The 11,484-nt window shown below is 49.3% G+C and overlaps 1 protein-coding gene across 1 annotated transcript in view; it reads right to left on the bottom strand.

The window, feature by feature from the left end:
* The window catches only part of LOC107308617 (disintegrin and metalloproteinase domain-containing protein 21-like), a 24,624-nt gene that overhangs the window by 3,806 nt on the left and 9,334 nt on the right, over positions 1 to 11,484 (bottom strand). The window contains 5 exon segments of the mRNA XM_032443549.1: positions 6,297 to 6,480; positions 7,437 to 7,542; positions 9,037 to 9,229; positions 9,314 to 9,403; positions 11,458 to 11,481. Of these exon segments, the coding sequence (XP_032299440.1) occupies positions 6,297 to 6,480; positions 7,437 to 7,542; positions 9,037 to 9,229; positions 9,314 to 9,403; positions 11,458 to 11,481 (597 nt within the window).

Genomic DNA, 11,484 nt, shown 5'->3' with positions numbered 1-11,484 from the left:
CAAAATCTCCATGTCTTTTTTGTACTGAGGGCTCCACACCTGGACACAGTAGTTCCAACCCCCCATTCCCTCTCTATAAGAAAGAAATCAAGGAAGGAAGGAATAGGAGCAAACCCAAAAGGTCTCGTGTTGTCTGAGACAAAGCAAAGGGGAGGAAGAAGAAACCCAACTGGGAGCCACAACATGCACAGAGACCGGTTCTACCCCAGGAGCCAATTCATGGTGCATAGAAACAACAGCTGTGCCAGTCTGTGCCGCGTACCCCGCGTACCCGCTCTGCTCCTTCAATACCTGCACGTGGCCAAGGAAAATGGGGGGGGTTTGAATGGACCCCTCACAACCACCCTCATCTTCACCCTGAGGACGAGGGGAAATGGCCTCAAGTTGCGCCAGGACAAGTTTAGGTTGGATATTAGGAAGAACTTCTTTATAGAAAGGGTAGTTAGGGACTGGAATAGGCTGAATAGGGAGGTGGTGGAATCGCCATCCCTGGGTGTGTTTAAGAGCCGTTTAAATGTGGGCCTCAGGGATATGATTTAGTGTAGGGTTGTTAGAGTTAGGGTTCTGGTTATGGGGTACTATGGTTGTAGGGTTCTGGTTAGGCTGCGGTTATAGGGTACTATGGTTATAGGGTACTATGGTTATAGGGTTCTGGTTTGGCTGCGGTTGGACTTGATGATCTTCAAGGTCTTTTCCAACCTGGGTAATTCTATGATTCTATGGGTCTCTATGGGGTCACTATGGGTCTCTATGTGTCGTTATTTGTCTCTATGTGTCGCTATGTTTCTCTCTGTTCCCTCACTGAGGGATATGATTTAGTGTAGGGTTTTTTGAGTTAGGGTTCTGGTTAGGCTGCGGTTATAGGGTACTATGGTTATAGGGTACTATGGTTATAGGGTACTATGGTTATAGGGTTCTGGTAAGGCTGTGGTTGGACTTGATGATCTTCAAGGTCTTTTCCAACCTGGGTAATTCTATGGGTCTCTGTTTGTCTCTATGGGTCTCTATGTGTCGCTATGTTTCGCTCTGTTCTCTCACTGAGGGATATGATTTAGTGTAGGGTTTTTTGAGTTAGGGTTCTGGTTATAGGGTACTACGGTTATAGGGTACTATGGTTATAGGGTACTACGGTTATAGGGTACTATGGTTATAGGGTTCTGGTTTGGCTGAGGTTGGACTTGATGATCTTCAAGGTCTTTTCCAACCTGGGTCATTCTATGATTCTGTGGGTCTCTATGGGATCTATGGGTCTCCATGTAACCCTATGGGGATCTATGGGTCTCCATGTAACCCTATGGGATCTATGGGATGCTATGGGTCACTATGGATCTCTATGGGGTCACTATGGGTCTCTATGTGTCGCTATGTTCCCTCACTGAGGGATATGATTTAGTGTAGGGTTGTTAGAGTTAGGGTACTGGTTATAGGGTACTATGGTTATAGGGTACTATGGTTATAGGGTACTACGGTTATAGGGTACTATGGTTATAGGGTACTACGGTTATAGGGTACTATGGTTATAGGGTACTATGGTTATAGGGTTCTGGTTAGGCTGCGGTTATAGGGTACTATGGTTACAGGGTACTATGGTTATAGGGTACTATGGTTATAGGGTTCTGGTTAGGCTGCGGTTGGACTTGATGATCTTCAAGGTCTTTTCCAACCTGGGTATTTCTATTATTCTATGATGCTCTATGGCGTCTCTATGGCGTCACTATGGGGATAGCTCTATAGGTCTCATGGATGCTTATGGTCACTATGGATTTCTATGGGTCACTAATGGGATTGCAGTTATGGGTCACTTATGGGTCTCTATGTGTCGCTATGTCTTATGGGTCTCTATGTTTCGCTCTGTTCCCTCACTGAGGAGTATGTTTAGTGGTTAGGCGTTGTTAGAGTTAGGTTTCTGCGTTATAGGGCACTATTGGTTATACGGTACTATGTTATAGGGTTGCTATGGTTTATGCAATGATTTATACTACTTTATAGAGGTCTATGCGGTTATAGGGTGACTATGGTTATATAGGTACTATGGTTATAGAGGTGCTATGGTTAATAGGGTATGTATAGGTTAGTAAGGATACTATGGTTAAGGGTGCTATGGTTATAGAGGTACTATGGTTATAGGAGTACTATGGTTATGAGGGTGGCTATGGTTTATAGGGTACTATGGTTATAGGGTACTACGGGTTTATAGGGTACTATGGTTATAGTGGGTATATGGTTATAGGGTTCTGGTTTGGCTGCGGTGACCTTGATGATCTTCAAGGTTTTTCCAACTGGGTAATTCTATGGATTCTATGGCTATAGTGGTCGTACTACCGTCTGGTACTACGGGTTCTATGGTCTCTATGGTCTCCGGTGTGTCGCTATTGTTCTATGGGTCACCCGTAGGCCCCAACCCAGCCCCATAACACCTCTACTCTCCATAGGCCCCAACCCAGCCCCATAACACCTCTACTTTCCATAGGCCCCAACCAGCCCATAGCAGCTTTACTCTATCACAGGTCCCAATCCAGCCCCATAGCACTTCTACTCTCCCACAGGCCCAATCCAGCCCCATGGCACCTCTTGTTCCTCAATAGGCCTCAACCCAGCCCATAACAGCTTTACTTGATCACAGTCCCCAACCCAGCCCCATAGCACCTCTACTCTATCATAGGCCCCAACCCAGCCCCATAGCACCTCTCCTCCCCATAGGCCCCAACCCAGCCCCATAGCACTTCTACTCCCCCACAGGCCCCAATCCAGCCCCATAACACGTCTCCTCTCCCATAGACCCAATTCAGCCCTAGCACCTCTACTTCCATAGGCCGTAACCCCAGCCCATCAGCACCTCTCCTCTCCCATAGGCCCCAACCCAGCCCCATAGCACCTCTACTCTCCCATAGGCCCCAACCCAGCCCCATAGCACCTCTACTCTATCATAGGCCTAACCAGCCCCATGGCACCTCCTCTCCATAGCCCCAACCAGCCCATAGCACTTCTACTCCCCCACAGGCCCCAACCCAGCCCCATAACACGTCTCCTCTCCCATAGACCCCAATTCAGCCCATAGCACCTCCACTCCCCATAGGCCCTAACAGTCCCATAGCACTCTCCTCTCCATAGGCCCAACCCAGCCCCATAGCACCTCTACTCTCCCACAGACCCCAATCCAGCCCCATAGCACCTCTCCTCTCCCATAGGCCCCAACCCAGCCCCATAGCACTTCTACCCCCCCACAGGCCCCAACCAGCCCCATAACACGTCTCCTCTCATAGAACCAATCAGGACCTTTAGCACTCTGCCTCCCATTAGCCAGCCAGCCCATAGCACTTACTCTCCACAGACCCCAATCAGCCCGCAATAGCACCTCTTACTCTCCGACCATCCAGCCCCATAGCACCTCTCCTCCCATAGCTGAAAGCTCCTTTCCCTCCTCGTGTTGTTCTCTCTGCCATAAGGCAGCATGAAATGCTCCCTCACTACATCGCCGCCTTGACAGGACTTTGGCACCGGAGGATGAAGTCTATATAGGAGGGATGAGTCCTATTCTTGGAAGAACATTTGGATATTCCTTTGTGTGCGCGACAAATAAACCTTGACTTGGATTGATCGCTTCCAAAGCGATGGAGAAGCCTTTAACTTCTCTCATGGAAAGAAAGCTGTGTGCTGCCAGCAACAAAGAGCTGCCGTGATATAGGATATGACCTAGGGGTCATGATGGAATGAGAATTAACATGAGCCAGCAAGTGGCTCTGGCAGCTCCGGAAAGCAAATGGGGATCTGGCTCCATCAGGAGAGGGTGCGTCAGCAGGGATATGGGAGGATGATTGGTCCTCTCTACTCTTGCTCTTGTGAGGCCACTTGTTTGTACCGTGTCCAGGTGGTGGACCTCAGTAAAATACGACATGGAGTATTTTGAGAAAGGGTCCAGAGGAGGGACACAAAAGATGATCAAGGGGGCTGGAGCAGCTCCCTATGAGGACAGGCTTGAGGAGTGGGATTTGTTCAGCCTGGAGAAGAGAAGGTTGTTGGGTGACTCATGCAGCCTTCATACCTGAAGGGAACTTACTCTTCCTTAAACTTTGGAAAGGGCTGGACAATTGCAGGACACGGGAAAATGGGTTTGAAGTTAAAAGAGGCAAGATTATAGGTTGATGTTGGGGAAGTTCTTATACAGGAGAGTGATCAGCGCCCTGGAACAGCTGCCCAGGGAGGTTGTGGATGCCCGGTTCTTGGAGGTGTTCAAGGCCAAGGTTGGACGGGCAATGGGCACCTAATCTTGGGTCCTACTGGGGATCTATGGCGTCTATGGGGTCTCTATGGGGAGTCTAATGGGTCTATGGGGTTCTGTGGGGATATATAGGGTCTATGGGGTCTCGTGTTGGGGATCCTATGGGGTCATATGCGTGATCTATGGGGGTCCTGTGGGGATCTATGGGTTATGGGCGGCGCGGCTTAGATCTATGGGGGTCTATGGGGTTCTCTATGAGGGATCTATGGGGTCTATGGGATCTATGGGGTCTCTGTGGGGATCTATGGGGTCTATGGTGATCTATGGGGGTCTATGGGGTCTCTGTGGGGATATATGGGGTCTCTATGGGGATATATGGGATCTATGGGGTATCTATGGGGATCTATGGGCTCTATGGGGTCTCTATGGGGATCTATGGGGTCTCTATGGGATCTATGGGGTCTATGGGGTCTCTATGGGGTCTCTATGGGGATCTATGGGGATCTATGGGTCTCCTGGGCAACCTGATCTAGTAAAGGTGATTGTTTGGTGGCGTGGCTAGGCAGGGGGGTTGGAACTCCATGATCCTTGAGGTCCCTTCCAACCCGGGTCATTGTTGTGGTTCTGTTGTGATATTAGGGCTGTTCTTCAGCTGCTCAGGGAGGCTTCAGCAGGAGGGGGCTGCCAGCAGAGGTCAGAAAGGAAGAGAAGCCTTGAATTCCCATTGTGCTCTATTCTAGTTACCTGTGGGCCTGATTGTGCCCACTGTGCTCTATTCTATCTATGGGTACCTTGTTTGTGCCCACTGTGCTCTATTCTATCTATGGGTACCTTGTTTGTGCCCATTGAGCTCCATATCTCCCTATGGGTACCTTGTTTGTGCCCACTGTGCTCTATTCTATCTATGGGTACCTTGTTTGTGCCCATTGAGCTCTATATCTCCCTATGGGTACCTTGTTTGTGCCCATTGAGCTCTATTCTATGGGTACCTTTTTTGTGCCCATTGAGCTCTATTCTACCTATGGGTACCTTGTTTGTGCCCATTGTGCTCTATTCTATGGGTACCTTGTTTGTGCCCATTGAGCTCTATATCTCCCTATGGATACCTTGTTTGTGCCCATTGAGCTCTATATGTTCCTATGAGTACCTTGTTTGTGCCCATTGAGCTCTATATCTCCCTATGGGTACCTTGATTGTGCCCATTGAGCTCCATATCTCCCTATGGGTACCTTGTTTGTGCCCATTGAGCTTCATATCTCCCTATGGGTACCTTGTTTGTGCCCATTGAGCTCTATATCTCCCTATGGGTACCTTGATTGTGCCCACTGTGCTCTATTCTATCTATGGGTACCTTGTTTGTGCCCATTGTGCTCTATTCTATCTATGGGTACCTTGTTTGTGCCCATTGAACTCTATATCTACCTATGGGTACCTTGTTTGTGCCCACTGTGCTCTATTCTATGGGTACCTCGTTTGTGCCCATTGAGCTCTATATCTCCCTATGGGTACCTTGTTTGTGCCCACTGAGCTCCGTATCTCCCTATGGGTACCTTGTTTGTGCCCATTGAGCTCTATATGTTTGTATGGGTACCTTGTTTGTGCCCATTGAGCTCTATTTTATGGGTACCTTGTTTGTGCCCGTTGTGCTCTATATCTACCTATGGGTACCTTGTTTGTGCCCATTGAGCTCTATATCTTCCTATGGGTACCTTGTTTGTGCCCATTGTGCTCTATTCTATGGGTACCTTGTTTGTGCCCATTGAGCTCTATATCTTCCTATGGGTACCTTGTTTGTGCCCACTGTGCTCTATTCTATCTATTCTATGGGTACCTTGTTTGTGCCCATTGAGCTCTATATCTCCCTATGGGTACCTTGTTTGTTCCCATTGAGCTCCATATCTCCCTATGGGTACCTTGTTTGTGCCCATTGAGCTCCATATCTCCCTATGGGTACCTTGTTTGTGCCCATTGAACTCTATATCTCCCTATGGATACCTTGTTTGTGCCCATTGAGCTCCATATCTCCCTATGGGTACCTTGTTTGTGCCCATTGAGCTCCATATCTCCCTATGGGTACCTTGTCTGTGCCACACGACGTGCCGTCCTTCACCGATCCATCGTCCGGCGTGTCGAAGGGCAGGTGGAACTCGAGTCCCCAGCAGAGCTGGTTGCCCAGGAAGGTCTGCACCACGGTCTCTCCGTCTCGCCGGGCTGGGACCCTTTTGATGTTAACGCATTGAACTCTCCCACACAGGATGTTCCTGAGGTGGACAGACAGACAGACAGACGCTGGTATTGACGTGGACCAAGGTGGCACCTTGGCACAGATAGTCACAGCCCTTTGGGACCCTTTGAGAAGCTACAGAGATACTTTCACTCATCACTTTGAGCCTCACTTTTCACGCCTGTGCTTTATAAAGCGTGAGAAATAACGGCATCTTTGCAGGGAGGGTTTAGGTATCGTGCTTCAGGAGCTCAGCACTGTGGTCTGAGATGGTAAGAGTGAAGCTCAAGGTCTGCTCATGGACTGTGCTCACAGCATGGAACGTGGAGAGGGGTCAACTCCAATGGCAGCAATGTCCCAGTTGTTGGTGAAACACCGAAGTGCAAGCAAGGCAGGCAGGGAGTCATCAAATGGCTTGAGCTAGAAGGACCTCGAAGGTCATTTAATCCCAACCCCCTGCTGTGGGCAATGGTACCACCCAGTGACTGCACACAGGGCCAATACCTTGGGGAATGGAACCCAATCCAATCTAAATCCAACACCTTGGAATTAGATGAGCTTCGAGGTCCTTCCGGCTCAAGCCATCTGATGATTCCCTGCCTGCCTTGCCTTCGTTCATGCTTGCGCTTTGGTGTTTCACCAAGGTAGGCAAATCTCCATCATCTCCAACCATCATCCCCATCAAATCCCACAGGACAGGGCTGGGAAGGAAAGCTTGGAGGGCGACGTGTGCTCAAATGGCAGAGAACTGAGCTGTGTGTCACTGGGTCCTCATAGAGGGGTCATTCATGATGGGGTCATGAAGGACATGGGGTCTTTCAAGATGCGCTTTCGGGACGTACCGGCTGGTTGATGGGATGACCCCATGGAGAAGGAAAGCTAGGAACCCATTGTGCCCAAATCCCAATAACAAATCAGGCTGAGCATCTCTCATATTCAGAGAAGGGGGGGTCTGTGAGGGGGTCTGTGTGCCCCTGTGACCCCCCTGCTCACCTCTCCAGGCACTTGGTGTAGTGGGTGCCGTCCCAGCCGCAGTTCCCGCAGCGATCCCCTCGGATGTTCACATCCCTGAAGCAGCTCAATGGGGCGCGACGGGCGGCTGCAGAAGGGGGAGAAAGGAGGAGATGGAGACGGTCGCGGTGAGCCAACTCCTGGTGGTTCCTGTGGGCGTTCTAACAACCCGCTGTGTGTTATGGGGTGTTATTTGTCTTGTTTTTATCTTTTTTGACTATAATGAAGCAGTTACGTGGAAGAGATTTGCTGCAATAAAACAATTAGTGGTCAGAGAATGGACTGTGCTCGTTTGTCAGGAATAATCTGGAGCAAAAGACTGGAATATAGACTGCAAATCTCCCCAAAGCCCACTTCTTTTCCTTCTTTCTTCCGTTTCATTATAACAAACGTCCCACTGTCACTTAGATTGACCCTGCAACCACAATCCCTACAGTCCTTCTCAGGATTAGCCCTAAGGATTCTTGTCTGACGTCAAAAACAAGTCGGGTTTCAGCAAGACAAAACCATTTCCAGCCCAAGGAGCCCCCAGTTCTTTTTCAGGCCATCCTTATAATCGCTAAGCATTGCCTGTGACAAACAATATTGCCTTGGTGTGCAAAGGTTAATGCTCTGCAGACTCCAAACTCCTTACGGCTGCAGTAGGGCAGTTCTGATCTGCTTCTGGTTCTGTCTTGTTCTGTTCTGGTTCTGTTCTGGTTCTGTCTTGCTGAAACCCAACTCTGGGTGTTGTTTCTGACCACAGACAAGAATCCTTACTGCTAATCCTGAGCAGAACAGTAGGGATTGTGGTTTTATTTGCAGAAGACTCATGTGTGTTCATAATGAAACCTGCTGCTCCTGGTGGTCGTACATCTGCTCTGTGACGGCCTTGGGATGTGACTTGGGGAAGTTGGGTGCTTCCTGCAGAGCTGAGATGGCCTCAAAGGGGAAGTGGGCACTTTGCGCTTCCACTTAGAACCGGGGGAAATGGAGACGCGCTCATTGAGGGCGCTGCTGCCTTAAGCTGCACAGGGACGGGGTTCAGTGGCTGTTTTCAGCACACGTTTAGTTCTGGTTCTTCTCTACTTAGAAGTGCCATTCTCAGTCTCACTGAGCACGGGGTGCACCTAAACAGCATTACAACAGCTTACGCCCGAGGAAACCACATTTCTGCTGCCCTAACTATTGTAAAGATATATTTCAACCTGCCTTTAGATACATCTTGTTTCACCTATATAGTTGTGCAGCTACTACTACAACATCCTGGGGCGTTTCAAAAGTATTCTGCAATAATTCCCCCTCCTCCTCCTCTCCCCCAGCTGCTCAGCCCCAGGTTGCTCAGCCTGTCACCGCCAGGAGCTGCTCCAGGCCCCCACCATCGCTGCACCCTCACTGGGCTCTCCCCAGCCGTTCCTTGTCTGCCTGGAGCTCTCTTGGCCATGGGGTCACCCTGCTCATCACCAGGACCCCCATGTCCTTCTCCATAGAGCTGTCAACCCCCAGCCCATATTGATATGCACATGATGAAGCATCTCTAAGAGATAATGAGACCTAACACCGCATGGGATGGTTCGCCGACCCCTTATATGAGCTATCTTGCCTTTGCCAAACAAAGCCTTGCACTGCGCCTCGTGGCTGTGGCACTGCCCTTCGTAGCTGCGGTCGTTGTTGCTGCATGGAGTCCCATCTTGCTTAAACACATCCGCAGGGCATCTGGCCGATTTACCATTGCAATACTCCGGCAGATCACACCTGCTCTGAGGCGCCCTGCACAATTTTCCTGCTCGTCGAAACTGTGAAAGCAAAACAGGACAAAGCAAAGCAAAGCGTTGGTTCCCCTGCATTGCAATGGCAGCGATGGTGGTGGTGCAGCTCACCTGGCACTTGCGGCAGCATTCTCCTCTGTAGCACGAAGCTTCTGGGGCCAGCATGCAGTTGGAGAGGCAGCATCCTGCCTTCAGGCATGCCTGGAAGTAAAGCACGCCAGGAGATGTTAATGGCAGCAGTTTGAAGCCAGGACACCAGCTCCAGCATAAAGGAACATACGATAGAAGGAGAAGCTCACGTCATCCCTTCTGAAGCAGATCCCTTTTTGCTCTTGAGATGAACGCTTCCATCTCATCTCAGCTCATCAGCCGACCCTCATGCTGCGCAGGGATGCTCTTAGGATCAGCCCATTGGTGTTTGCAGGGTGCTTGGAACCCCTCTGATCACACAGGAGAGCTCATCCTCCCTCTCTGTCATTCTTCTGTCCCTTCCTTCCTTCCTTCCCTTTTCCATCCCTTCCAGCCATAATCCTCCTTAAGATTCCAATTTCCCCAATCCCTTCCTGATGTCAGAGCTGATGGTTGGGCTCCATGATTATAGTGGGCTTTTCCTCAGTGCTTCTATGATTCTACGACTGAAGTTTGTCCCATAGACAAAACGAATGACTTGATTTTATGGATACCCGGAACGTGGAGAGATCTGCACTTCAGCTCTCCTTACATAGCAATGGCTTCTTATCTTAAGGAGGGGATTCGGAATCAGTGATGGGTTATCACGCAGATACACAAACACCGAGGAAAAGGAAGTAATGGGGGCTTTAGGAAAGACCACAGCTCCCAAACTGAATCATAGAATCATAGAATGACCCAGGTTGGAAAAGACCTTGAAGATCATCAAGTCCAACCGCAGCCTAACCAGAACCCTATAACCATAGTACCCTATAACCATAGTATCCTATAACCATAGTACCCTATAACCAGAACCCTAACTCTAACAACCCTACACTAAATCATATCCCTCAGTGAGGGAACATAGCGACACATAGAGACCCATAGTGACCCCATAGCATCCCATAGTGACCCATAGCATCCCATAGAGACCCATAGCGTCCCATAGAGACCCATAGTGACCCATAGTGACCCATAGTGACCCATAGAATCATAGAATTACCCAGGTTGGAAAAGACCTTGAAGATCATCAAGTCCAACCGCAGCCTAACCAGAACCCTATAACCATAGTACCCTATAACCATAGTATCCTATAACCATAGTACCCTATAACCAGAACCCTAACTCTAACAACCCTACACTAAATCATATCCCTCAGTGAGGGAACATAGCAAAACATAGCGACCCATAGAGACAAATAGCGACCCATAGAGACCCATAGTGATCCATAGTGACCCATAGCATCCCATAGAGACCCATAGAGACCCATAGTGACCCATAGAGACCCATAGAGACCCATAGAATTACCCAGGTTGGAAAAGACCTTGAAGATCATCAAGTCCAACCGCAGCCAAACCAGAACCCTATAACCATAGTACCCTATAACCATAGTACCCTATAACCATAGTACCCTATAACCGTAGTACCCTATAACTGTAGTACCCTATAACCAGAACCCTAACTCTAACAACCCTACACTAAATCATATCCCTGAGCACCACATCCAAACAGCTCTTAAACACACCCAGGGATGGCGATTCAACCACCTCCCTGTTCAGCCTATTCCAGTCCCTAACTACCCTTTATGTAATGAAGTTCTTCCTAATATCCAACCTAAACTTGCCCTGGCGCAACTTGAGGCCGTTTCCCCTCATCCTCTCACTTGTCACTAGCGAGAAGAGACCTGCCCTGCTCTCACTGTAAGAACCTTTCATTGCTGACACAAAAGGAGACTTCGGGTCACCTGGAGAGACCAGATGCGTAACGTGGTGTTTTAGAGGGAAGGGAAGATGGTGGTAACGCACCCATAGCGCTCTATGGGGACACGTCAGGGTGAAGGCTGCCTTCTCGTTAAGTGACAGAGATGATAGTTCCATTGCCTTCTCATTAAGTGGCACAGATAACAGTTCCACAAATGGTGTCTGAGCTGGAAAATTCAGCCTTGCTGCAGTGTCGCAACTGCGTGGATTACAGCAGCGGAGATGCACCAACCCGCACGTGCTCTAAGAAGCACTCCTCCCATTGACTTTAGCACAAATACAACAGGAAAATAGGGAACGAAACCAGAAAAGCTCTTCATCGCTCACCTTGTTGTTGCCGCAGTCGCATTCCTC

Source organism: Coturnix japonica, chromosome 1 (genome assembly GCF_001577835.2).
Source record: "Coturnix japonica isolate 7356 chromosome 1, Coturnix japonica 2.1, whole genome shotgun sequence".
Classification (NCBI taxonomy): domain Eukaryota; kingdom Metazoa; phylum Chordata; class Aves; order Galliformes; family Phasianidae; genus Coturnix; species Coturnix japonica.
This window is presented reverse-complemented; position numbering and strand designations above follow the sequence as displayed.